The 24,213-nt window shown below is 40.2% G+C and overlaps 1 protein-coding gene across 5 annotated transcripts in view; it reads right to left on the reverse strand.

Moving 5' to 3' along the window:
* The window catches only part of MAPK6 (mitogen-activated protein kinase 6), a 34,109-nt gene extending 10,202 nt beyond the window's left edge, over positions 1–23,907 (reverse strand). Inside the window, exons 1-4 of one of the 5 annotated variants that reach the window (XM_055537954.1) lie at positions 23,769–23,907; positions 22,917–23,042; positions 2,000–3,188; positions 459–603 (exon numbers count right to left, since the gene is read on the reverse strand). In XM_055537954.1, coding sequence (XP_055393929.1) covers positions 459–603; positions 2,000–2,554 — 700 coding nt within the window. In that variant the 5' untranslated portion in view covers positions 2,555–3,188; positions 22,917–23,042; positions 23,769–23,907. Of the gene's footprint in view, positions 1–458; positions 604–1,999; positions 3,189–3,798; positions 3,890–22,899; positions 23,043–23,768 lie in introns of those variants that run through there. The other 4 variants (XM_055537957.1, XM_055537953.1, XM_055537952.1 and 1 more) reach the window with 4 other exon arrangements.
* Positions 23,908–24,213: the final 306 nt, after the last annotated feature.

Raw genomic sequence — 24,213 nt, forward strand, 5'->3', positions numbered from 1 at the left:
CTCATTATAAAACTGGTTGTTTCTGAAATATCACATCAGTCAGGCCAACAGGATATGGCAGTTCAAGCAACAGGGTTGATAGGAGACAAAGAAAGAATTACTGAATTTACAACAATAGCTAAAAAAATTTCACCAGGAAGTGACAAACACTTACAGAATCAGGTAACACAGGTATCTTTTAACAAAAACAACCAACAAATATTGATCTATAAAATAGGAAATTATATTTAAGAAATAAAGATATATACAAAAGAAACACTAGAATTCAGACTAACTTTACTGAACAATCCAGTAAATATATAAGTGTTCTCAATCTTTAAAATACCATTTTATATTTTCATTTTAATAGTTTAGACTATAATAAATTGGTTTAAATCTTACATAAATCTTGATTCATAGAAATATATGAAATTATTTCTCCTTGGGATAATTTTCCCATTTATTTTAAAATTTCTAACCTGCAAAGAGGGTTTTACCAGTCAGCATTTCAGCAAAGATGCAGCCTGCAGCCCACATGTCAATGGCTTTAGTATAATTATTAGGAGAAAGTAAAAGACGTGGAGATCTGTACCATTTAGTAACCAATCCTTCAGAAAGATGACCCTGAAAAAGAAACAAAAATATACTTTTTTACTTTAGCTGAAAAACAGTACATAAAACATGATTCATTAAAGAGCCCTTAATCTAAAAACAAACTGTAACTGTAAAATCCTTAAACAGGACTAGTGGTTTCTATGGCTATTTTCAAGGCTCTTGCACTTCTGAGGCTGTATGGAGATTAAACTCCCCCTGTAACATATCATCTATAACATGATATTCTCATGAAGTATTCTGACCAAAGAATACTATAAGAATTTAGTGTTAATTCTAGGGCACATATTCACAACAGGTTTGAGAAGAGAAGCTATTTATCACTTCAAGTCAACAATGAAGTAGGTATGCTTTAAATCAATGAGTGAAAAGTCAGGAAAGAGTACCAAAGGTGAGCTATTCATAAAGCAATGCCAACCTCCTTACTGACAACCCAGGGGATCTGGCTATACTGCACACGCCATTCCTAATCAATTTCACTACTTTTTATTTATGAAGTATTTGACAAAAACAGTTAAACATATGTTGCCTTGTTTCACTCTAAAAATAATGCTGAGAAAATATGAAGGTAGATATTAACACTCAGGTTAAGGAGTCTGCAGGTCATATAGTTTAGCTGGATGTAGAAATGGAACTCAATTTTTGATAGTGTAACTCCTAGTTCAGTGTTCTATCCACAATACTTCACTGTTATCCATAAAGATGTGGTCATCCATTTCATTTTGGTACTCAATTTTGATCCTGAAGTTTTTTTAAAGTTAAGTTATACTCAATGTGAGATGATACATGCAAATACCAAGATGTGTCTTAGATGTGTGCTATGGGAAGCCAAGCAAGCAGGCTTCCCAGGGATGGTTTATACCAAAACAGCTCCATTTTTACATTTTAAACATCACAGTGCCATATATGATTTCATTTGAAAACTAAAAAACTAAAACTAAAGAGTTCAGCTCAAAAAATATCATTAATTTCCTATACAAAAGCAAATTTTATTTAAGGCAAAGTTACTATGAATTCTTCTGCCTATTCTTATTGCCTACTTTATGTTTGTGCAAATTTAGATTTCAAACTAAGTTTGCTAAACAAAGCATAACAGAAGAGTATATCCAAACAAACAAAAAAAAGTAAAAATTGAAACAGCAACCTTCTGCCCTAAACACATGATATATCCTACTTTTAAGTAAGATAGAGTTTCAGTTATTACAAATAACCAGAATTTGTATTTAACTAGGATCCCGTTCCACCTTCACTTCAAACACAGGGAGACTGTGAATGGAAAAAAGGTAGTATGCAAAGTTTAATACAATTAACTACAAATTCTGCCACAACACACAAAGGAAATTACAAGCACCTGTTTCTGATGATGTGTATCAATTTAGAGGTCTGCCTCAACTGACTTTCCACGTACCTTATGGGAATAATGGGGATCCATGATCCGTGCAAGACCAAAGTCACCTATCTTCAGCACCAAGTCTTCAGTATTAATGAAAAGATTAGCTGGTTTGAGATCTCTGTGCAGCACGTTTGCTGAGTGAATGTATTTGAGCCCACGCAGCAGCTGATACATGAAAAGCCTGGCGTGCTCTTCCAGTAAAGGGCCCTGCTCCAGCACATTAGCCAAGTCTGTCTCCATGTATTCCTGAACAATGTAAACACTGCTCAGTTCGGTAAGAGAGCCCACGTCATCTGTTAACTGGCTTCCACTAGGACCAAGAATTTCAAACACCTTCACAATGTTATCGTGGTCAAGTCTTCTAATAATTTTGATTTCGCGTAGAGCATGTTTGACACTCTGGGGATCAGTAAGGACAATTTTCTTGATGGCTACTCTTTTGTCACAGTCATTGTCTACAGCAGAAAAAACCAAGCCATTGCCTCCACAACCCAATGGTTTTAAGTCCATATACCTAGAGCCCAGATCAAAACCATGAATGTTCATGAGACTTTCAAATTTCTCTGCCATTTTTAAACCCTTACTATTGGCTTTTCCTTTCAAATTGTTGAACTTGTGTGAACAAGGAAGAAAACTGGCATCAAAAGGAAAGATCTTTTAAAAAGGGAGAAAAAAATAATTCTGCGTCCACAGCAAGATGGTTTCTTGATGCTCATTGCATATGCCAACCAGGCCTGTTGAGTTCCCCTTAGATTTAAAGCTCAAAAAGCTCTACTCATACTGAGAATTAAAAAGATTGCAGTACTCATAGTTCAAGAAAGGGACAGCAACTCTGCAGACATTTAAAGAAAACACTCAAGAAACTCAAACGGAATGAAATGACATACTATGCACTCAGATTTACTGTGCTGAAGGATTTAACATTTAACAAAAATGTGAATAAATATGCACACAACAGGCTTCTATGAACATTCTCCTCACAGTGCAGATACATTCAGTGTTGGACTGGTCCTGAGCAGCATCATTCTAAGGTGCTGGTAAGCGCTATTTCCGTTTTGCTTCTTTTCTTCCTCTGTTGCTGTATATTTCAACAGGAAGCCCTGGCGGCTGTTGGTTAACAGAAGATGTCTTTTGTTAGTGATCAGGTGGCTCCAGCTCACCACAATCACAATCAAAGCTACCGTCCATCTTACTCTGATACAACCTGGAGGATGAGAAAAAAGAAGGAAAAGAGTCACCACTGCAGGAAATGCTCTTTTAATCAACTTTATAAAATGACACAAACTGGGCATTTAGCTATAAGCTACCACTGGTGGTGTATTAAACTTACATACGTCACTAAATGGAAAGCTTACCCTCAATCAAAAATAGCTACCTATGTTGTAAGCAATTCACATGTGTTGACTCAGGCTCCAGACCTCACCATACTAGATTCTTTGTATTATCTAGGTCATTAGGCTGTATAATTTCTTAAATGCCAATGAGCAAAGGAAAAGTTCATAATATTTTTACAGAATTCTTTAGAATTTTTCAGTAAAGCATTTGCAACATTTTTCTAAAAATACATACATAATAACTTAAAGTGTTAGTTCATTAAAGGGCATGTTTCTTTATTAACTCCGCTTGACAGAGTTAATGCCTGACAATACCTAATGAACAAAAATGTAGCAGTACAAATAAGAAATTTGCCAAATATGCTCTTAAACTTACAAGGTGAACTCACTTACAAAGGGGTGAACTTAAACAGTGAATGAACCTATGAATAAAGCCTATGAAATGTTTAACTTCACTGATGATCAAAAATATCAAATTACTTCATGAAGATGATATTTCAGATTGGAAAAATAGTTTGAATGAAGTGTCTCAACTGCAAATATCAAGTCTGGAGAGGAATGTGGAGAAACAGGAACTTTTCTACAAAAATGGTGAGAGTTTACAAGGGACAGTTAGGGAGTTTGGGATTAATATGTATACAAAATGTTATAATTAAAATGGATAACCAACAAGGACCCACTGTACAGCACAGAGAACTCAGCTCAACATTATGTGGCAGCCAGGATAGGAGGGGAGAGTTTAGGGGAGAATGGATACATGTACATGTATGGCTGAGTCCCTTTGCTGTCTACCTTAAACTATCACATCGTTATTAACCAGTTATACTCCAATTTAAAATAAAAAGTTAATAAAAAATTAAACAAAATAAAGTTATCATAAAATATTGGGAAAGAATAAGAACATCAAAAAACAATTTGGCATTAAGTAGATACATAAGTAAATAAATAAATATCATACCTATGACTTGGCAATTTTTCTTCAAGGAAAATTCCCTAGAGAAGTGCTTGCAAATGGATATACAGATGTTCATTTTTTTTTTTTTTTTGGAATACCAAAATAACAAAAACAGCCTAAACTTTCAACAATAAGAATAAATGAGTTATAGTCATACAGTGAACTACTATATAATAGTAAAAATGAAGATGGCAGAAATCATCACATATACACTAAATTTAAAAAGCAAACTGCATACAGAAATATGCATGCTGCAACTAGTTATAGCAGGTGGATAAACATGCAAAATAAAGCTATTTTAAGGTACATTCAGATGTAGCAAAAGTATAAAAACATAAGATTGATGAATAACAAATTAAAGATAATAATCACCTTAGGAATGAAGGAAGAAACAAGAATGGGGTGGGGGGATTACACAGCATGCTTCAACCAATCTTTAATGTGTTATTTTTTAAAAAACAACTGAAGTATGACAAATTATTAGAATGTTATAGAGTTAGGTAGAATGTAAATGAAGAGTTCATATTATAGGCGGAAACGTAGGCAGACAAAAAAGCAAAACAGATATTAGATGGCAATAAGTGGTATGGAAAAATAAAATAGAAAAAAGAGACAAAGAGGGTAGTGAGTCTCTCTGATAAGGTGTTACTGGAGCAAAGCTCTAAGGGAGGAAGTAAAGAGGTGGGTGGGCCTTAAGGATGTTATGTGGAAGTAATTGTTATAGACAGAGGGGGCTCCAATATAAAATAAAAAGTTTTAAAAAATCAAAATAAAATAAATTTATCATAAAATATTGGAAAAAAGTAAAAACATCAAAAAGCTATTAGGCACAAATAAATACACTAAGATGAGCATTTGTTTCATGTTCCAGAAGCAACTAGGAGACCAATGCAGTAGCTCATTTAAACGTATTAATACACGCCTATAAGCATGTAATACAGCCTAGACCTTTAAATGGAAAGGCTTCCTGTTGCTGACTTTTTACCTTAAAGCTAGTATAGGTGCATATACAATGCTATTTTCCCAATGAGTCTGAAAGGACTGGAAATAGGACAGCTGCAATAATCCTTGGTTCAAAGAGCTAATTATAATTATTTAAAGGCAGGAGAAACTTTATCAGTGAATGAAATAAAGCTGTCCATTCTGAACCTGAAGACATGACAACTTGCAATCACCTTCAGGTGTGGCTTAAGAACTGCTAGGACAAAACACATCAGCTATTTCACAGTGGTGAAGCTTCTATACAACAGAGGAATCTACCGTATTTCCCTGTCTGCTTCATTCATATTTCTATATACTTCACATGTGAAAATATATGATCCTGAAAAATAAGGTAACAGCATATGCTTCAATCTGAGCAAATCTTCAATTCTGAGAGATCCATAAATACGAAAAATAACTGTGTGAGAGAGAAACTGATAATACGAATAACTCAGAAACTAAGTAGATAAATGATCCCTCTTGCCCTGATGTAGACAATTCCTTAAAGCTCAGTCAAGTTTTAAGTTTTTGATAAATGTACATTTTTATGTCTGTTTAACAGACTTGACATAATACTAAAACCTCTAAGTACTCTCATAAGCTTCTAGTTCACTCACACAGCAATCAGAGACAAGCAGAAATAACGCTTCGCTAAAACACCACCACTCTCATTCACGAGAAAAGTATCACAGTAGAAACTCCATTCAGAGGATGAATTGAAGACTCAAGACCTCCATCCATATCGGCCCCCTTTCAATCTCAGTGAGATCAAGAAGCATTACAGACCAGAAACAAATGTAAGGATGAGAATGCCCTTTCGGAAATCTCAAAGACACTGGTCATCATTTACAGGGGTAAAGAATGGGTAAAAATTCATTTCAGGGAAGGTAAGAGCTTGTGCCTAGGCTGAGAGCTACCGAGTTCTCATTACAGACTCAGATGATGCCTATACTGAAAGCCTTGAGCAAACTTGACAGAAATATGAGACCACAATCTAAAGAAAGAATGTAATATTTATCAACTAAACTGTAATTCCACCAGACAGTGAGGACTGTACCAATAAAAAAAACTGGGATGGGGGAGTGGCGGAGGAAGGGTTGGGAGTGCTTGCCTGTATAGTCGCCTCACTGCTCTGTGAGTAGTAGTCTTCAAAGTCCTTCAATATCTGTTAGACCAAAAGCTTTTTAGCACCTTTTCATCCAGGAGCTTGAAAAGTAAGCCCACCTTAATCAGTAAGTTAGAGGTAATGCCATATCTCTGTATGATAAAGTGGATCTAGTAAATGCTTCCAATTCAGTCCCCTCCATTCAGCAAATATTTGCTAATTGTGTTACGTACTTGTCAGCATCCTAAGCACTGCAGATAAAATGGTAAGTAAGAATAGGCTTGACCCCTGCCCTCATGAAGTTTATAGTACCGCTGGAAACAAACAACAATAGGAAAAAAGGGAATGCAGAAGAGAAAAAGCAGTACAGGATGCTGTGAGAGCCTAGACACTGGGTGATCTGACCTAGTTAGAGCAGTCAGGATATGTGCCTCTGGAAGCCATAAAAAGCCAAAGGCCTCCCATGCTCCTCCTTAGTGACCATGAAAACAGCTTCTTCCTTATCACTATGACCCTTACAGCAGTTACATTTCAAATCCTGATCTTGTCCAATCACCTCCATCTTTCACATCCACCAGGCAGTCATCGGGCATGCAACTGCAACTAAACTGGATCAGCAGATTACTGGTCAGTGCATCCTCCATCCACCTCAACAACCTCTAGAAATGTCTCATTTATACCATTTTCTCCACCATCTATCATGTTTAACTTCATAAAAGCAAAGTTCAAGGCTCAGACTCAAGATCTGCAGTTCTCCTTCCTTTTGCACTTTCTACACACTTCAAGGGAGGAAAGGGAAAACCAAGCCAAGACAGTAACTTTAAAATGACCCTTCCCACCAACCTTTTTAATTTCTATGTCTCCGAATGTTTCCCATTCCTACTAATCTGAGTGCTAATACTGTGTTGCTTGGAGAGAGATCATTGGTTAAGTTTTAATTAGCTAAGTTGATGTTGCTTTGTTTTTAACAATTTGGTAAATAAAAATGAAGGGCAGAGAATGATTTTTAAGAATGAAGTTGGCTCTTTGGTCTTCTTTTAGTGATTCACCATAACATGGAAGTAAAAGCTCTCTGAGTAGCCAGGCTGAGTACCAGCTTCCAACATTTACAAGATAGTTCCCTGAAACTACATTAGCCACAAATGTTGCCTCGAGCTTTTTCTTCCCTGAATTGCCTCCTGCTTTCTGTCACTTAGCTCACTCCATCACCAAGAGAAATGCAGGTACTCTGAGTCAGGCCTAAGTGTATGAAGTCATAAAACACAAAAGAAAGAAATAAAAAAGATGGTAGAATAACTTCACTCTGCTTTCATGCATTGGAGAAGGAAATGGCAACCCACTCCAGTGTTCTTGCCTGGAGAATCCCAGGGACGGGGGGAGCCTGGTGGGCTGCCGTCTATGGGGTCGCACAGAGTTGAACACAACTGAAGTGACTTAGCAGCAGCAGCAGCAGCCTCATTTCCATGTTCTACAGAAATTCGATTTTCTTTCCCTTCTTATCCATGAACAACTTGGTCAGTGTCAGCAAGTACAAGTTTGAGGTGAGGGCTTTAAATATAAAGGTTACTTGCCTGATATTCTCTTCCATCTTCTATTCTGCTGCTTCTCAGGTTAAATGCTGACTTGGGTCATCTGGCCTGATCACACTCACTCACTCACTTACCCCCACCGCTCACCAGCTCTTGCCTATTTAGCTCTTCTCCAGGGTCAACCGAGTAACCTGAGTTAACTGGCATTAAGCCAGCCTCACATCTCAGCCAAAGCTCAGTTACTCTTTTGGAGAGAAGGGAAAGGTTGAGCTCTACTTACATTCACCTAGGACTGTTTCCTAACCCTGGCACAGAGAGAGGTTGTTATAGCAAATTCACCCTTCCCTAAGATCATGTTCTCAAGCTCTCATCAAAGCTACTAAGCTCCTAGGGCAGAGAAAGCCAAAGACTACAGCTTAACTGCTTGCTTACACACATTCCTGACAAAGCTCTTACTCCTAATGCAGGGTAGCCCTCAGTTATCAGGGACCCCTCTCAGGATGTGGGCCTCAAAGAGGTCCAAAGTGCAAACCAGTGTCAGTGAATCATCTCAGGAACTCGGTGTGAGAGGAAGGACCTTAACACTTAAGCATCAAAGCCTAAGGGGCTTTTGCCTGCTATAGTAACTACCATTAGCTACAGAGACAGACTTTCAAAGATGGATGCTTACATGGCTTCTAACAAAGTAACCAGTTTTTTAAAAACTTCTCTTCTAGTCCTAACTTCTGTTCTTAAATTGTCTGAACCTTTGCCTAAATGCATTTTAACATTAGGCACTTCAACCATTTAAAAGGCCATTATAAGATAAACGTCATATGTTTATTTTGATGCTCATATCTAGTTGCTATTTACTCTAGGTACTCACATTGGAATATCAGAACTTTACAGATTAGATAAACTAGTCACACGATCTCTAAAGTGAAAGTGAAGTCGCTCAGTCGTGTCCGACTCTTAGCGACCCCATGGACTGCAGCCCACCAAGCTCCTCCGTCCATGGGATTTTCCAGGGAAGAGTACTGGAGTGGGGTGCCATTGCCTTCTCCGTTAACAGCGGCTAGGCATACCCTTCCAATTCTAAAAGTCTATGACCTATGAAAGCACAGTACAAGTTTTCTAACCTGACTAGGTTTTGCTCCCACTTAATATATTAGGACGCCCAGAATGGTGGAACTGTGATTGAAATTGCTATAAAATTAACATTAAACATTTAACATAAAACATTAAACACAATCCCATCTACAAATTTATGGCTGGAAAATTTAAAATAATTATAATAACCCTTCAACCCCTTCCTATCTTCCTCCTGCCAGAGCCGTCATTTCTAAGACTCTTCTCCTAACCAATGGCAAGGAAACACTGGGGCAAATATATAAGCAGAAGACACTTGGGCAGCCTTCTTCTTCAAGTACCTTTGGAAATCTAATGATTCCAACCAAACAAAAATGAATACAAATTTCTATAGTAGTCGAGAGACAGCTTATACAGTGTTACAGTAACAAATAACCCCCAAACCTCAGTGAGAAAAAAGACCTTTTAAATCTGGCTCATGCAACAAGTGAAACAGCTGTTATCCAAACTCCTGAAGGAGCTATACCACCTCTATCACAGCCACTCAATGTGCCAGAGGGAAAGAAATGAGAATATCTCACTGATATGTAACGTCGTGCGTGCTCAGTCATGTCCAACTGCTCACAACTCCATGGACTGTAGCCCGCCAGGCTCTTCTGTCTTAAGGATTATCCTGGCAAGAACACTGAAGTGGGCTGCCATGTCCTCCAGGGGATCTTCCTGACCCAGGGATGGAACCCGCATTTCCTGTACTGGGAGGCAGGATCTTTACCACTGATCCACCTGGGCTGCCCCACTGATTCGTAAACCTTCATCCAACAAATCATATTCTTCATTTCTACTCATATTTTACTGACCAAAGCAGGTCACACGGTGGCACCAACTTCAACGCAGTAGGGAAATGCCATCCCAAAATGGCCCAGAAGCAGTTTTTAAGAGCTTTCACTGTTTGTTTCAATTCTTCCATCCATCCACTACATTTTTATTCAACAAAACCTTCAGTGCTTATCAAATGCCAGGCACTGTCTTAGGCATTAAGGTATAGAAGGGATCAAAATAGTTTAAAAAAAAAAAAAAGCCTCATGGAGCACGTACTCCTAGAGCATTGTATTCCACTGCAGTAGATTCCATTGTAGTAGACTTCTCTCTGTCCACTAGGCTTGCTTTCTCTTTTCTATAGCATTTTCCTCCCTTTGTCTTTTGCCATCCATCCCCAATCTCATTTAACCTACCCTCTAATCTTCAAATCCTCTAATCTTCATTTTCTAGGGCACCACTCCCTTCCCCCTTGCTGCAGTTCTATTTTTAAAGGTTTGGGACTAAGTACCTTTACTGACATTTTCTGAGCATAGTTCCTAATGGTAGGCACCTTAGACACTATTGAATTTAAGAATTAATGTAAATAACATATTCTACTTGGTAGGAGAAAGCTTTGGAGAACACAAGCTCTACCCTCAATTTTTTCAGAATTTGATCACATTCTGACCTACCATGTGGGAACATCAGTGATGACTCCAGATATGGTGCTTTCCTTTCCAGGCATTAGCCCAGGAGCCTCACCCTATGGTGAACATATAGGTCTGCCAACACACGAAGAAAGCAACTGATTTCCACCCAGTTGGACTGGAGAAACGGAAAAACGTTAGCTCTGTTATAGCTCCTAGTTTGTTTTGCTGAGGTAGTGGAGAGGGACTGCACCACTGAAGCAGTGCCCTATATAACCAGATGAGCAGGACTCTGTAAAAAGTCCTGCTAGCCTAGCAGGTAGGTATTGTGAAGATACGGAAGATCATGCCAGCGCTCTCTGATTGTACTGTCCTTTATCCCCGTTAGGAGAATCTGAAAGCACCACAGCTTTCCACACTGGCATCAAATACAACAGCTGTCATCTCTGAGCTAACCCTGGTGAGGGTCTGAAGACGGTCCCACTGCGCAAGGCCACAGAAAACATGTCTGGACCCCCACCAAATGGAGACAATCACATGCTTACTTAAGAGTGTGCCCAATTTTTTAAAAAAATTATTCAGAATGGCATATAGCTTTTCTGGAATATCTTTTCTCCTTTGTTTCTCATTTTCTCCAAACCTAAACAAGAAAGCTTGTAAGATAGAAAATAGTGTAAGTAGGAACTTCCCTGATGGTCGAGTGGTTAAGCATCCACCTTCCAATGCAGGGGACACAGGTTTAATCCCTGGTCCCAGAAGATTCCACATGCTATGGAGCAATGAAGCCCAGGCATCATAACGATTGAGCCTGAGTTCTAGAGACCGTGAGCCGCAACGAAGACCCTGTGTGATGCAACTAAGACCTGATGCGGCCAAATTAAAAAAAAAAAAAAAAAAAAAAAAAAAAATATATATATATATATATATCGTAAGTCTCTTATCAGAGTCACATGACAGTTTGATACTGCTGAAAACTTCTCATCTGATGTCACCAACCCCATATTAAAAACAAAGAAACACGAACTAAAGTGATCTGAAATTTAGTCCAGGATCTGTGGCGAAACTAGCTTTGTAAACAAAGCCTCTCATATTACTATGTCTCAGTTCCTCATCAGGAAAATGATGTAGCTAAAGTCCATGATTTCTACAATCTCTCCCAGCTCCAAAATATTTTAAGTTTAGTGAAAGACTCAGGATTTCCACTTCTGATTAAAATGCAGAAAGTTGCAAGACACCATTACTCTCTCCCAATAAACCATGATAAACTGAATAAGCTGCTGCTGCTGCTAAGTCGCTTCAGTTGTGTCCGACTCTGTGCGACCCCATAGACGGGATCTCACCAGGCTCCCCCGTCCCTGGGATTCTCCAGGCAAGAACACGGGAGTGGGTTGCCATTTCCTTCTCCAACACATGAAAGTGAAAAGTGAAAGTGAAGTTGCTCAGTCGTGTCCGACTCTTAGCTACAGAACTGTAATTAAGAAATACACCTGAAAGCTAAGGATGCAAAGAACTCTAAACTCTAGAAAATATCAAGCCCTTCCTAACACAAGAGACCATGGTTATTCTCATTTCTCATAAAGTTGCAAGAGAACAAGATATTTTCCACTAACAGGACGAAGAAGAAACCAGTCAAATTTATAAACAATGATATTTGCCGCATGCGGGTTCAGGTAACAGATTAGAATTCAGAGGAAGCCCAGTTACAAGCCCTACCTGCCAATCCTTCCCCGTGGGTCTTCACTGAGAGTACAAGTCTGAAGCCAAGTCAGAAAAGCTGAGAGAAAACCTCATGAAGTATATGGGCATCCATTTTGTCCAAGACGGATGCCCCTCTCAAGGTGGAGGTCAAGACAGGAAGTATGAGATAAATCCCTCAAAGGCACTCTTGAGTATAAGGCAAATATTCTTCCTAAGAAAATGGGCAAAAACCTGATGTAAAGAAAACCAGAGGTGGTACTAGAAATCAAAGAAAATGTCCAAGCAATCCAAAGAGCCAGCAGCAAGGCTGAAAAGTAGTTCAGAAAGCTGACATGATTTACAAAGCTGACAGGGCAGAAGTATGTGATGAGACAATGGGCAAAAACTTCCCCAAACTGATAAAGACATCAACTCACAGACCTGGAAGGTCAATGAACTGCAAGCAGGATAAATACAAAGAAAAATCTAGGCACATGATAAACTGTTGAAAGTCAGAGAGCGGGAAGGTAAAGAGCAACTCTTAAAAGCAACTATGAAAGAGAAAAAAGTATATACTCGGGAAAAACAATAGGAACAAAGGCAGACAAACACAAAAGCTAAAGACAACAGAACATCATCTCTCAAGCGTCAAAAGAAACGACCAGCCCAGAAGTCTACATCGAGGGACACATACTTCAAAAAGGACAAAACAAAAACATTTTCAAGGAGAAAAAAATGAAAAGAATTTGTCCAACAGATTCCCATTACAAGAAATGCTAAAAGAAGTTTGTTATCATGAAGATGAACCAAATGAAGATCTGCAGAAAGCATAAATAATTGGAAAAAGCAAAAAGCCTTAAAAAAAAAAAATCCAATCCACACGTTTAAATGCCTTTAAGAGACTATTGATTGTTTAAAGCAAAAGTAGTAATGTATTGGGGTTACAGCATATGTAGAAGTAAAACATAAGAGCACAGTGTGTTTCAAGAGGGTAACCTGAATCATGCGGTCTTAAGGTTTGCAGTGTTAGTGAAGTAGTTTATACTGTTTAAAATAGACTGTGAAAATAAACTGTGAAAAATAGACTGAAAAATATAAAAAGGCTCAGGGCTCATCCTGAAACATCTTCTCCCTTTTTGGTCATCTGTCGTTGCTGTATGTGCTGTTTTAGTCAAGAGTCGTGTTCGACTCCTTTGCGACCCCATGGACTGTAGCCTGCCAGGCTCCTCTGTCCATGGAATTTTCCACGCAAGAATACTGGACTGGGTTGCCACTTCCTTCTGCAGGGGACCTTCATGACCCAGGGATCGAATCCACATCTCATGTATTTCCTGCATTGGCAGGTGTATTCTTTACCACTTAGCCACCTGGGAAGTTCCTTTTTGGTCATTATGTTTACTTAATAATATCCCATCAAGGGGAGTGAAGGGAAAGAAAGAGAGAAAACTAAATAAATCACCAATTGTAAGTAATGATTCATTTTGCTAGGCAGTTTTTGTGTAATTTTTACATCAATAATAATACAAACTAATACATTAGCATTTAAATACCACAGATTCACTGACACTTTCAAAGAAGATAAAAATTTACCATGTTACTCAAGACAAAGACACATATTTTATTATTTTTCCCACATATTTTAATTGAAATAATTTTGAGAGGCTCTACTTTATAACTTAAAAGTATACAGTTTTTAAGAATTTAAGAACTACATTATGGAATACAGTTCAAAAAGTTTTAACTTGAGGATATAAATAACATTATCTGGTACATATTTATCTTACATTATCAGCTTTTATAAAAGCAATTAATGAAAAAATTTGTATTATAAAGGAAGTCACAGCACTGAACATGAGAATAGATTTTTTTTAATATAGAACAACAGAAAGCCTAAGAATGTATTATGTATGAAGCATACTACTCTTACACTAAATCCTCCTAACTACACTGCAAAATGGGTCCTGAGATTTTTAGAGAATTTAAATAATGCATTAAAAGTCACACACACTGAGAGCCAGAATTTGAACCTCAGGTTTCAGTCCAAAGCCCACGATCTTCTTTCTAATAGTAATGTATTGACAAGTACACTGTAGCTTTCTTCCCAACCCTAGTGTTTCTTATAGACAGGACATTCTTCCGCATAACCAGAATACAATCATCAAAATCAGAAAATTGACACTGGCATAGTATTACCACCTAATACCCAGATCCCATTTAAGTTTTTGCAACTGTACCAATAATGTACAGAGAGCTAAAAAACTCAGTTCAGAATCATGTTACAATGACTACAATGCAATCTTTAACATACTTTTCCCTTCAGAAATTTAAGGGAGCCAAACATTTTATAGGTGCACAAAAATTTACTGAGCACTTGGCATGTGTCAAGCAGTGTTCTATGGCACAGTGGAGAATAAGACAATTAAGGTTCTTCTGCTTCCAAACAGTTTACACTCTAATGAGAAAAGACCAACAAGTAAGTATAACTTCAGGTTTGGCCAAGTGCTCTGATGGAGTGGCTTGGAAATGGCCATCTAAAATGCTGCAACCCAAATAGTAAACGGAAGCAGCACTACTAAGAGATGGAAAAAGAGGATCCCAAACAGAGGGGAAAGAAATACAATCTAGATCAGGATGTAACTTGGAATTTTGGAGGAAAAGAAAAGAAGCCAGTGTACTGACGGTGTCCTTAGTAAAGGGAGCAGGGACTGATGCGAAAAAGAGGCACGATTCTGAATTTTATAACTAAGAAAGCTATTGAAGAATTTTAAGCAGACAACTGGCATGGTTGCATTTTCATGTTTCCAAGATAATTCTAGCTACTGGGAGGAGAATGCACTGAAGATGGTCAAGTGAAAGCAGAGACCAGTTAAAAGCTATTTCAGCAGGCCACATGAGATAACGGCGACTGAGACCAGGCTGGTAGAAATAAGGAAGAAAACGAGGACAACCCAAATATTCTGGAGACCAAGAAAACTGGCGATGGATTGGATATGGGGGATGATACAGGGAAACATAGGTTTTAAGCATAACTCCTAGGTGCCAATTACTGAGATGGGGGAGACTGGGATAACACTATAAGAGAAGGAGTTCTATTTTGGACACATTAAGTCTATTCAGGTGAGATATTTAAAGCAGAAACATACATTTGATAATTATTCACATGTAGATGGTGCTTTATTGACTATGCCAAAGCCTTTGACTGTGTGGATCACAATAAACTGTGGAAAATTCTGAAAGAGATGTGAATACCAGAACACCTGACCTGCCTCTTCAGAAACCTGTATGCAGGTCAGGAGGCAACAGTTCGAACTGGACACTGGACATGGAACAACAGACTGGTTCCAAATAGGAAAAGGAGTACGTCAAGGCTGTATGTTGTCACCCTGCTTATTTAACTTATATGCAGAGTACATCATGAGAAACGCTGGACTGGAAGAAGCACAAGCTGGAATCAAGATTGCTGGGAGAAATATCAATAACCTCAGATATGCAGATGACACCACCCTTATGGCAGAAAGTGAAGAGGAACTCAAAAGCCTCTTGATGAAAGTGAAAGAGGAGAGTGAAAAAGTTGGCTGAAAGCTCAACATTCAGAAAACGAAGATCATGACATCTGGTCCCATCACTTCATGGGAAATAGATGGGGAAACAGTGGAAACAGTGTCAGACTTTATTTTTTTGGGCTCCAAAATCACTGCAGATGGTGACTGCAGCCATGAAATTAAAAGACGCTTACTCCTTGGAATGAAAGTTATGACCAACCTAGATAGCATATTCAAAAGCAGAGACATTACTTTGCCAACAAAGGTCTGTCTAGTCAAGGCCATGGTTTTTCCAGTGGTCATGTATGGATGTGAGAGTTGGACTGTGAAGAAAGCTGAGCGCCGAAGAATTGATGCTTTTGAACTGTGGTGTTGGAGAAGACTCTTGAGAATCCCTTGGACTGCAAGGAGATCCAACCAGTCCATTCTAAAGGAGATCAGCCCTGGGTGTTCTTTGGAAGGAATGATGCTAAAGCTGAAACTCCAGTAATCTGGCCACCTTGTGTGAAGAGCTGACTCATTGGAAAAGACTCTGATGCTGGGAGGGATTGGGGGCAGGAGGAGAAGGGGACGACAGAGGATGAGATGGTTGGATGGCATCACCGACTCAGTTGACATGGGTTTGGGTAGACTCCGGGAGTTGGTGATGGACAGGGAGGCCTGGCGTGCTGCAATTCATGGGGTCGCAAAGAACACACGACTGATCGACCAAACTGAACTGAGATAGTATTTTAAAAACTAAATTGAATGAGACTATCTATGGACAGAACTAAGAGAAGAGGAAGAAAGTCCAGTACCAACCTCTGTGTGCTTAGTCGCTCAGTCGTGTCCAACTCTTTGCAACCCCAAAGACTGAAGCCCATCAGGCTCTTCTGCCCATGGGGTTTCTCCAGACAAGAATACTGGAGTGGTTTGCCATGCCCTCCTCCAGAGGGATCTTCCCAACCCAGGAATCGAAGCTAGGTTTCCTACACTGCAGGTGGATTCTTTACCAGCTGAGCTACCAGGGAAGCCCAGATCAACCTCTGGGATATGCCAATATTTAGAGGCAGGAGAGGAGAGAGAAGCCTGTTAATGTATGACAAGGTGTGAAGTAGGAGGAAAACAAAAATATGTGTCCCATAAACTAAGAGAAGCAGGTGAATAGGCAGGAAACTGTTAACAATACTGAATGCTGCTATAAGATCCTTTAAGATGGATTTGGTAAATGGTATCACTGGTAACCTTGACTTAGAGTACTTTCAGTGGTGAGATGGTGACACAAGTCTGGAGTTGAAGAACAAAGCAAAGTGGAACAACAACACAAAGACAGTTCTTGAAAATATGCTTGAAAATACAGTGGAGAAATGAGGCAATAGCTAGAAGAGAAAAATGTGGAATCAGGAGAGGGTTTGTAAGAGATTTCTACTCTATATCTACACTGTCCAGTACAGAAGCCAATAGCTACACATGGATACCAAGCAAGTAAAATGTAATTAGCATGACTAAGGAACTGATAATTTTTGTTTATATAGCCAAATGTGGCTAGTGGCTACTGTATAGCTCTATAGCACATCTGCATATCAATTAGGATAGTGGGTTCGATCCCTAGGTCAAGAAGATCCCCAGAGAAAGGAATGGCTATCCACTGCAGTAGTCTTGCCTAGATAATTCCAAGAACAGAGGAGCCTGGAGAGCTACAGCCCATGGGGTTGCAAAGAGTTGGATTGGTACTTTTACTTTTCACTTTTTCAAAGACAGTCCAATAGAAGGGGCAAAATTCGTGAGGCAGGCAAGAGACGAGTCCTTAAGAAGTTAAGAGAGCAGAACTCCCCTGGTGGTCCAGTGGTTAAGCCTTCACTTTCTAATGCAGGGGGTGATGCTTCGATCCCTGGTCAGGGAGCTATGATCCCACATACCTCTTGGCCAGAAAACCAAAAGGTGAAACAGAAGCAATATTGTAACAAGTTCAATAAAGACTTTAAAAATGGTTCACATCAAAAAAATCTTAAAAAAAAAAAAAAAAAAAAAGATCAAGAGAAGGAATTCAGAGCACAAGTGGAGGAATGTACTAGGGATATACATGAATGAAGCAAGGCAAGAAGTCATGTAATTGGTGGGAACCAACAAGATTTAAAATCAGAATCTTAAACATAAACTAAATACAGGCTGTAAGAAGCTGACAACAAGGGAAAGGGAAGGTAATTCAAATTTACTGAGCGTCCATTAAGTGCCAGGCATTTTCTAAGTGGGGATTCCTTGGTGGCTCAGCAGTAAAGAATCACCTACAATACAAGAGAAGTGGGAGATGTGAGTCTGATCCCTGGGTCAGGAAGCTCCCCTGGAGAAGGAAATGGCAACTCACTCCAGTATTCTTGACCAGAAAATTCCAAGGACAGAGGAGAATGGAGGGCTACCAGTCTCTGGGTTCACAAAGAATCAGACATGACTGAGTACACACACACATTTTCTAAGTAAAAAACTATTTCTGTTACTCAGGACCACCACCTTTTAAGTCTCATTTTACAAACAAGAGCACTGATTCAAAAGATAAAGGAAGTTCACCAAAATCATGCAAGATTTGGACACAGGTCACTCTGACTTACTCTAGGGTTAGAATCTTCCCACTACATAAGGTGGAAGGTTAAGAACCACTCAATGTTTCTACACCTGGAAATAACACAAGAAAAGGCAGATCAATCTGGCAGCTATCGACAACTGCCAAAAAACCTGGAGATATTACGCCAGAGGCAAAAACTGTCCCCTCAATGCTATCCATAAGATAATTAAGGAACATTTACTTAACAGGTTATTTACTTTAAATATTTACGTACTTGGCCAAACCAGATCTTAGTTACAGCCTTTGGGATTTTCAGTTGTGACATGCATACTCTTAGTTGGGGTATGTGGGATCTCGTTCCCTGACTAGGGATTGAACTAAGGCCCCTGCATTGGGAGTGTGGCGTCTCAGCCACTGGACCACCAGGGAAGTCCCTAACAGTTTATTTTTAATATTTTTAAATCCAAGTGTTTGAGACAAATGGGGAAATAGATATTCTTGCAGCTTAGATTCGGAGAAGGCTACGGCACCCCACTCCAGTACTCTTGCCTGGAAAATCCCATGGATTGAGGAGCCTGGAAGGCTGCAGTCCACGGGGTTGCTGAGGGTCAGACACGACTAAGCGACTTCACTTTCACGCATTAGAGAAGGAAATGGCAACCCATTCCAGTGTTCTTGCCTGGAGAATCCCAGGGACAGGGGAGCCTGGTGGGCTGCCGTCTATGGGGTTGCACAGAGTCAGACACGACTGAAGTGACTTAGCAGTAGCAGCAGCTTAAATTATCTACACTATTGAACACAGGAGTATATCAGAAAACTGGCATTGTTTTATAATAACTACTAATACCTAGGCATTTTAGGGATGTAGGTAGTTAGAAACCTACCATCACTCCAATTTGTAAATTAGAAGAAAATTATTAAATTAAGTCTAAGTGAAGTGAAGTTGCTCAGTCCTGTCTGACTTTGTTGTGACCTCACGGACTGTTGCCTGCAAGGCTCCTCCATCCATGGGATTTTCCAAGCAAGAATACTGGAGTGGGTTGCCATTTCCTTCTCCAGGTGATCTTCCCAACCAACGGATCAAACCTGGGTTTCCCACATTGCAGGCAGACTCTTGACCATCTGAGCCATCAGGGAATCCCAAATTAAGCCTAATCAGTTATTAAATTACAGCTCAAATAATTTTAAACTTAATGTGGGCAAAGATCATCTAAATATGTGCTGTCCAATATAGTAGCCACTAACTTCATGCAGCGAAGAATAAATTAATTAGAAATACATATAATTAAAAATTCAGTTCCTCGGGTGTACTAGCCACCTGTCAAATGCTCAACTGTCATGTGGCTAGTGATTATCTCACTGGACAACACAGAGTAAAATACTAATACTTCTATCATCACAGAAAGTTCTACTGGACAGTGATTAGATTCTCAATCTTCCTTTTGATGTTTTTTAGGAGGGTCAATGGAAAGAGCAACTCAGAAGACCTGAGTTTTCCAAATCAGTCACTAACCAGCGGAGCAACTTATGTATGCATCACTTAGCAGTGTTGCCAGAAATGAACATGCCTTTGAATCACTTGAGAATCCAGTTAAACTGTAGCTTCTAAATAAGTCTTGAGATGGGGTCAGGATTCTGCATTTAATTCCCAAATGATGCTAATACTACTGGTCCAGAAATCACCCTGTACCAAGATTTTAGATCACTATGGGCCTCAGTTTCTTGAGCAGTCAAATGATGTACCTGGGGGAAGATAAAATGTCCATGACTCCTCCGTAAAAACTAACATTTTATAGTTTTATGGTTGTACAGAATTAAATGCACATAGATATCTCACATTCTGAAGAGACAGTCTCTTTCCTGAAATAAATTTTTTTCCCTATGAAAAAGACATCAAATTTAAATGAAAATGAAAATCAATGGGAAAATGTCATTTGCTACAATCTCTGTATACTTTTTCAGAAATGGATTTAAAAGGTGGACATGTTATGTAAGATAAACCTTTTAAAAAGTATCAGAGGGGATACACTACACTTTCCAAATATGCAGTTCAGAAGGAAAAAAAACACTGGTGGATTCTGCCCATGCCACTATTACTTTAAAGGAATCAGTTCCACATGAAAAGCAACTCCCAAGGGGAAAAAAAACCAGTAACTACAATAACATTTTTGTTTTTGTAAAGTCTCAATCAGGACTGAGCAATAAAACCAACCAAAATCTCCGTATCTCTAGCAGGCTATAGGGTAATGTTAAGAGTCCACAAAACAGGCTAAAGGAGCTGACAGTGGGAAGCCAACAATGCTACAAAGAATTTACTATTGAGGCATGTTCTATTTTAACAGGGGCCCTAAAGTAACACAGAATTCAAGTGGGCAATGCAAACACAGAACTGGATAGCAACAGGGAGGCTCATCATCATTTCATAATACCTCATAGAAGGAAGACAGACTAACACAACCAGTTTATAAATTCTGAATTAAGCATGAAAGGTAATTACCTACATTCTTAAAACACAAACACACACTGGAAATACACGTTCAACCTCTAAAAGGCTTTTGAAAGTCTTTAATACTTTCTACTTGTATTTTTATATTTACTTTAGTAGGAAGTATATTTTAAAGTTTGAACTAAACTTTATTAGTTCCCCTATATAAATCATGCAATGTACTTCCATAATCTCTTCGAAGATTTAATTCACATTAATACACTTTACTGCCCACAAAACCATTCAAATAAATCACCGAGAAGATAAATAGTATACACAAAGAAAAATATGAGAATGGTGAGTTTTTCTTCTCACTTTTAAAACACATTGTTATTCTCAATCCCCTTTTTTCTCAATCTTATTTTAGGCCAACCTGCTAAACAATGGCTTTCGACAATCAAAATATTTTATTACCAAATTTCAATGTAAATCTTAAATTTGGAACTATACAATCAGCTTATCTAAGAAAAGGACTGATGAAAAAATAGCACCTATAACAATACCTAGTTTAACTTTTAAATTAAATTATTATATATTATAGTCTATTACATTAATATAGATTAGAAAAAAGGAGAAAGCACTATATATAATTCCACCAGAGTGAAATGCTCATGTTCAGAGCTTTATCTGATTAAACACTGCTGTAGTTTTACAACACAAACTAATTTCTAGATAGTACAAAGTTAACTTTTACATTGCCAATGAAAACAAAAAGGTTAATTTCTATCTATACCATAAAAGTACTATCTGTAAAAAAATCCGTAAGAAACCTCTCTCATCAATAGCCAAGCAACTGCTGTGGCATTGGCCAAAAAGTTCCCTCCGGTTTTCACCTAACATTTTACAGGAAAACCCAAATGTACTTTTTGGCCAACCCATAGGATCAAATATTTCATTGCCCCAACTGACTAGCAATTAATTTTACCTTTCTTTTCAACAAATGTTACCAAATTCCACCTGCAGGATATAAGATATCCCTTTAAAATGCAATTTCAGAAGCCATTACTTTTTTAGAGAATCTGTGGCTCCTCTGTGTGAGAGAGAATTATAATGTAGACAGGAGCATTTTAGCCTATCATTAAAAAAAAAAATACAGTGTATAAAAAAAAGGGCCACGTAGCAGTCCGTGGGCAGGATGAGTCATCACCCAACTCAAAACTTGCAGCACTTGGAAGCTTCCTCCTACCCGACCCCATCCCCTTCAGCAATGTACCCTGAGTCAGCAAACCTTACTATTTTCTCAGTTATGAATTCTCACGATGTTTAAACGAACTTATGCAAAATGCTGCAACACTTTTAGTACTAACATTTGTCATTAGAACATGTACTTTTTCTATCGCAAAATTAACTGATCTTCAAATCAATCTTCTCTGGATTCTTTCTTAATCACAGAAAGTAGCAAACATTTTAAATCCTCTTTTGCAAATAACTGAACTACAAAATATGGTCATAAAGGTTTTTATAAATAATCCTCCATTTCCCAGAGCTCTTTTTCTAACAGTAATTCTTAGGTGATTAAAACACCTCCTGCTCAAATATGGTATATTTGCTAGACGACTGCAATTCTTGAATTCAGGACACCAATAAGCAATTTTACAAGTTTCAAAAGGCAATTCTTACTCAGTGATGTAGCACATATATGTGAAAGGACTCTCTGCTCCTTGGCACATAGCAAGCCCTTCCTAAACATGTCTGAACAACTACCCATTCAAGAAATGTAGTCTCTGCCACCGATTACCAAGCATATTTCAAACATAAATATCTGACATTCTAAGAAGAAACTCTAGAGGCAATTTCCTTTCAGGGCTCAGTCCTGTTTGATCCCTTCAATCTTCTAATTAGACTACTCTTTCCATTTCAGTTCCCCAACGTTCAAGAGAGAGGATGCGTCCAATCAGAGCTTTAAAAAATAACAAGGCTAGACGACTCAAACAATCGGAAAAGTACTCTGAAGCTGTTATCGCTCTATTTTGTCCCCTGTTAATTTTTCTTTCCTTTGATAAATCATCTTGTATCTGTTAAAAAAAAAAAAAAACTCAGACTGACTTTGGAGGGCATTTTTAGCGATGAAGGAAAAGAGCACCAATTGTGCTGCAAATGCAGTACCTCACGTTAGTGGACCTTTCCCAATGAGCGAGCAAAGGTAGAAATAAAAAGGAAAGGAATCGAAAAGATCCTGCTTCGGAACGCTCCCACCTAACACCTGAACCAGTCTTACCAATCAAGGAACAAAAAGCGGCCAAAAAAATCCTTACTTTTCAACGAACCTCACCAAGTCAGAGAAAAATGCACCGAGAAGCGAGGAAGCTCTTTTTCAGTGAACCGACAAAACAAGTTTTCATTTGGGGACTTTCAAGGACCACCACCGCTGCGCGTCCCGAACGCAGCTCAGACAAGGCTGTAGTAAAGGGAGGAGGAAGAAATTAGGAATTCCGATTTGGAGGAGTTTTTCTGTACTTCCTTAGCGGCCAGATTCAACTCGGGCAGAGGACTTCGGGGCTCCGCGCCGAGTCGAGTGACCGGCGCGCTACGCAATGTGCCGAGTGCACTGGGAGACTTTGCCCGGCCGGAGTCAGCTGAGGCCGAGTCACCGGAGTCGGATGGGGGAGGAGACGCGGGAGCATTTCGAAAGGCGGCGTGCCAGGAAGGCTAGACTCCGCGCCACCTCACGCGGCTGGGGCGGGTCGCCCCTCCCGGCCGCCGCCCCGCGTCAGCCCGCCGCCGGCCGGGCCGGGTTTCGAACCTGCGGAGCCAGACGTAAGCGGTCGGGAGGCAGCCGGCAAGCCGGGCCCGAGGCGGGCGCGCACTGCCGGGCCCGGCACCCCGGCCCGTGAGGGGCGTGCCGGGTGGGAGGGGCGCGCCGGCCGCTCTGCCGGCCCCACGCGGGGACCCCGGCCCGCCGCCGGCGGCCCGCGGGAGGACGCGCCGGCCAGGCCCGAGAGAGCGAGCCGGCGGGCGGGCCGAGGGCGGGCGGGAGACGGAACAAAAGCGCCTTTGTTGAGCGACGGCCGCCGGAGGGTCACACACAATGGAGGAGAGAGCCGGCTCAGCCGCCGGGCCCGCCGCGGCGCCCTCCTGAGCCGCTCCGGCAGCGCGCCCCGCACACGCACACACATATACCTACCGGACTTCTCCGACTCATCGAGGGAGTGCGGGGCCCACGGACAGCCCCCAGTGTCGGCTCAGGTCTCCGGCTGTGCTGGCGGCAGCGGCGTCTCCGAGGCTCTCGCTTTGCCGCAGTCGCCGCCATGTAACCCCGACCCGCGAGAGAGGGCGAGGAAGAGGGGGCGGAGGCTCTGCAGCCACGCCCCCGTACGTCACAGGCTCACTCCACGGGTTCCCCCGCCCCCGCCCGGCCCAGCGCGCCGGCACGCGCCGGAATTTCCAACGCCCGTGACTGGGCTCCGCGCGCCGCGGGGGCGGCAAGAGAAGCACGCGGGCTTGTCCCCAGCCTCCGGTTGGATGCGCTGGGCTGGGCTAGGGAGCTGGCAAGGAGGTGAACAGACAGGCACTCTTCGCTCTGCTACTTGACCCAGCGTTAGAGCACATAGTAGTCAAACTCTTTGTGA

Source organism: Bubalus kerabau, chromosome 10 (assembly GCF_029407905.1).
Source record: "Bubalus kerabau isolate K-KA32 ecotype Philippines breed swamp buffalo chromosome 10, PCC_UOA_SB_1v2, whole genome shotgun sequence".
Classification (NCBI taxonomy): Eukaryota; Metazoa; Chordata; class Mammalia; order Artiodactyla; family Bovidae; genus Bubalus; species Bubalus kerabau.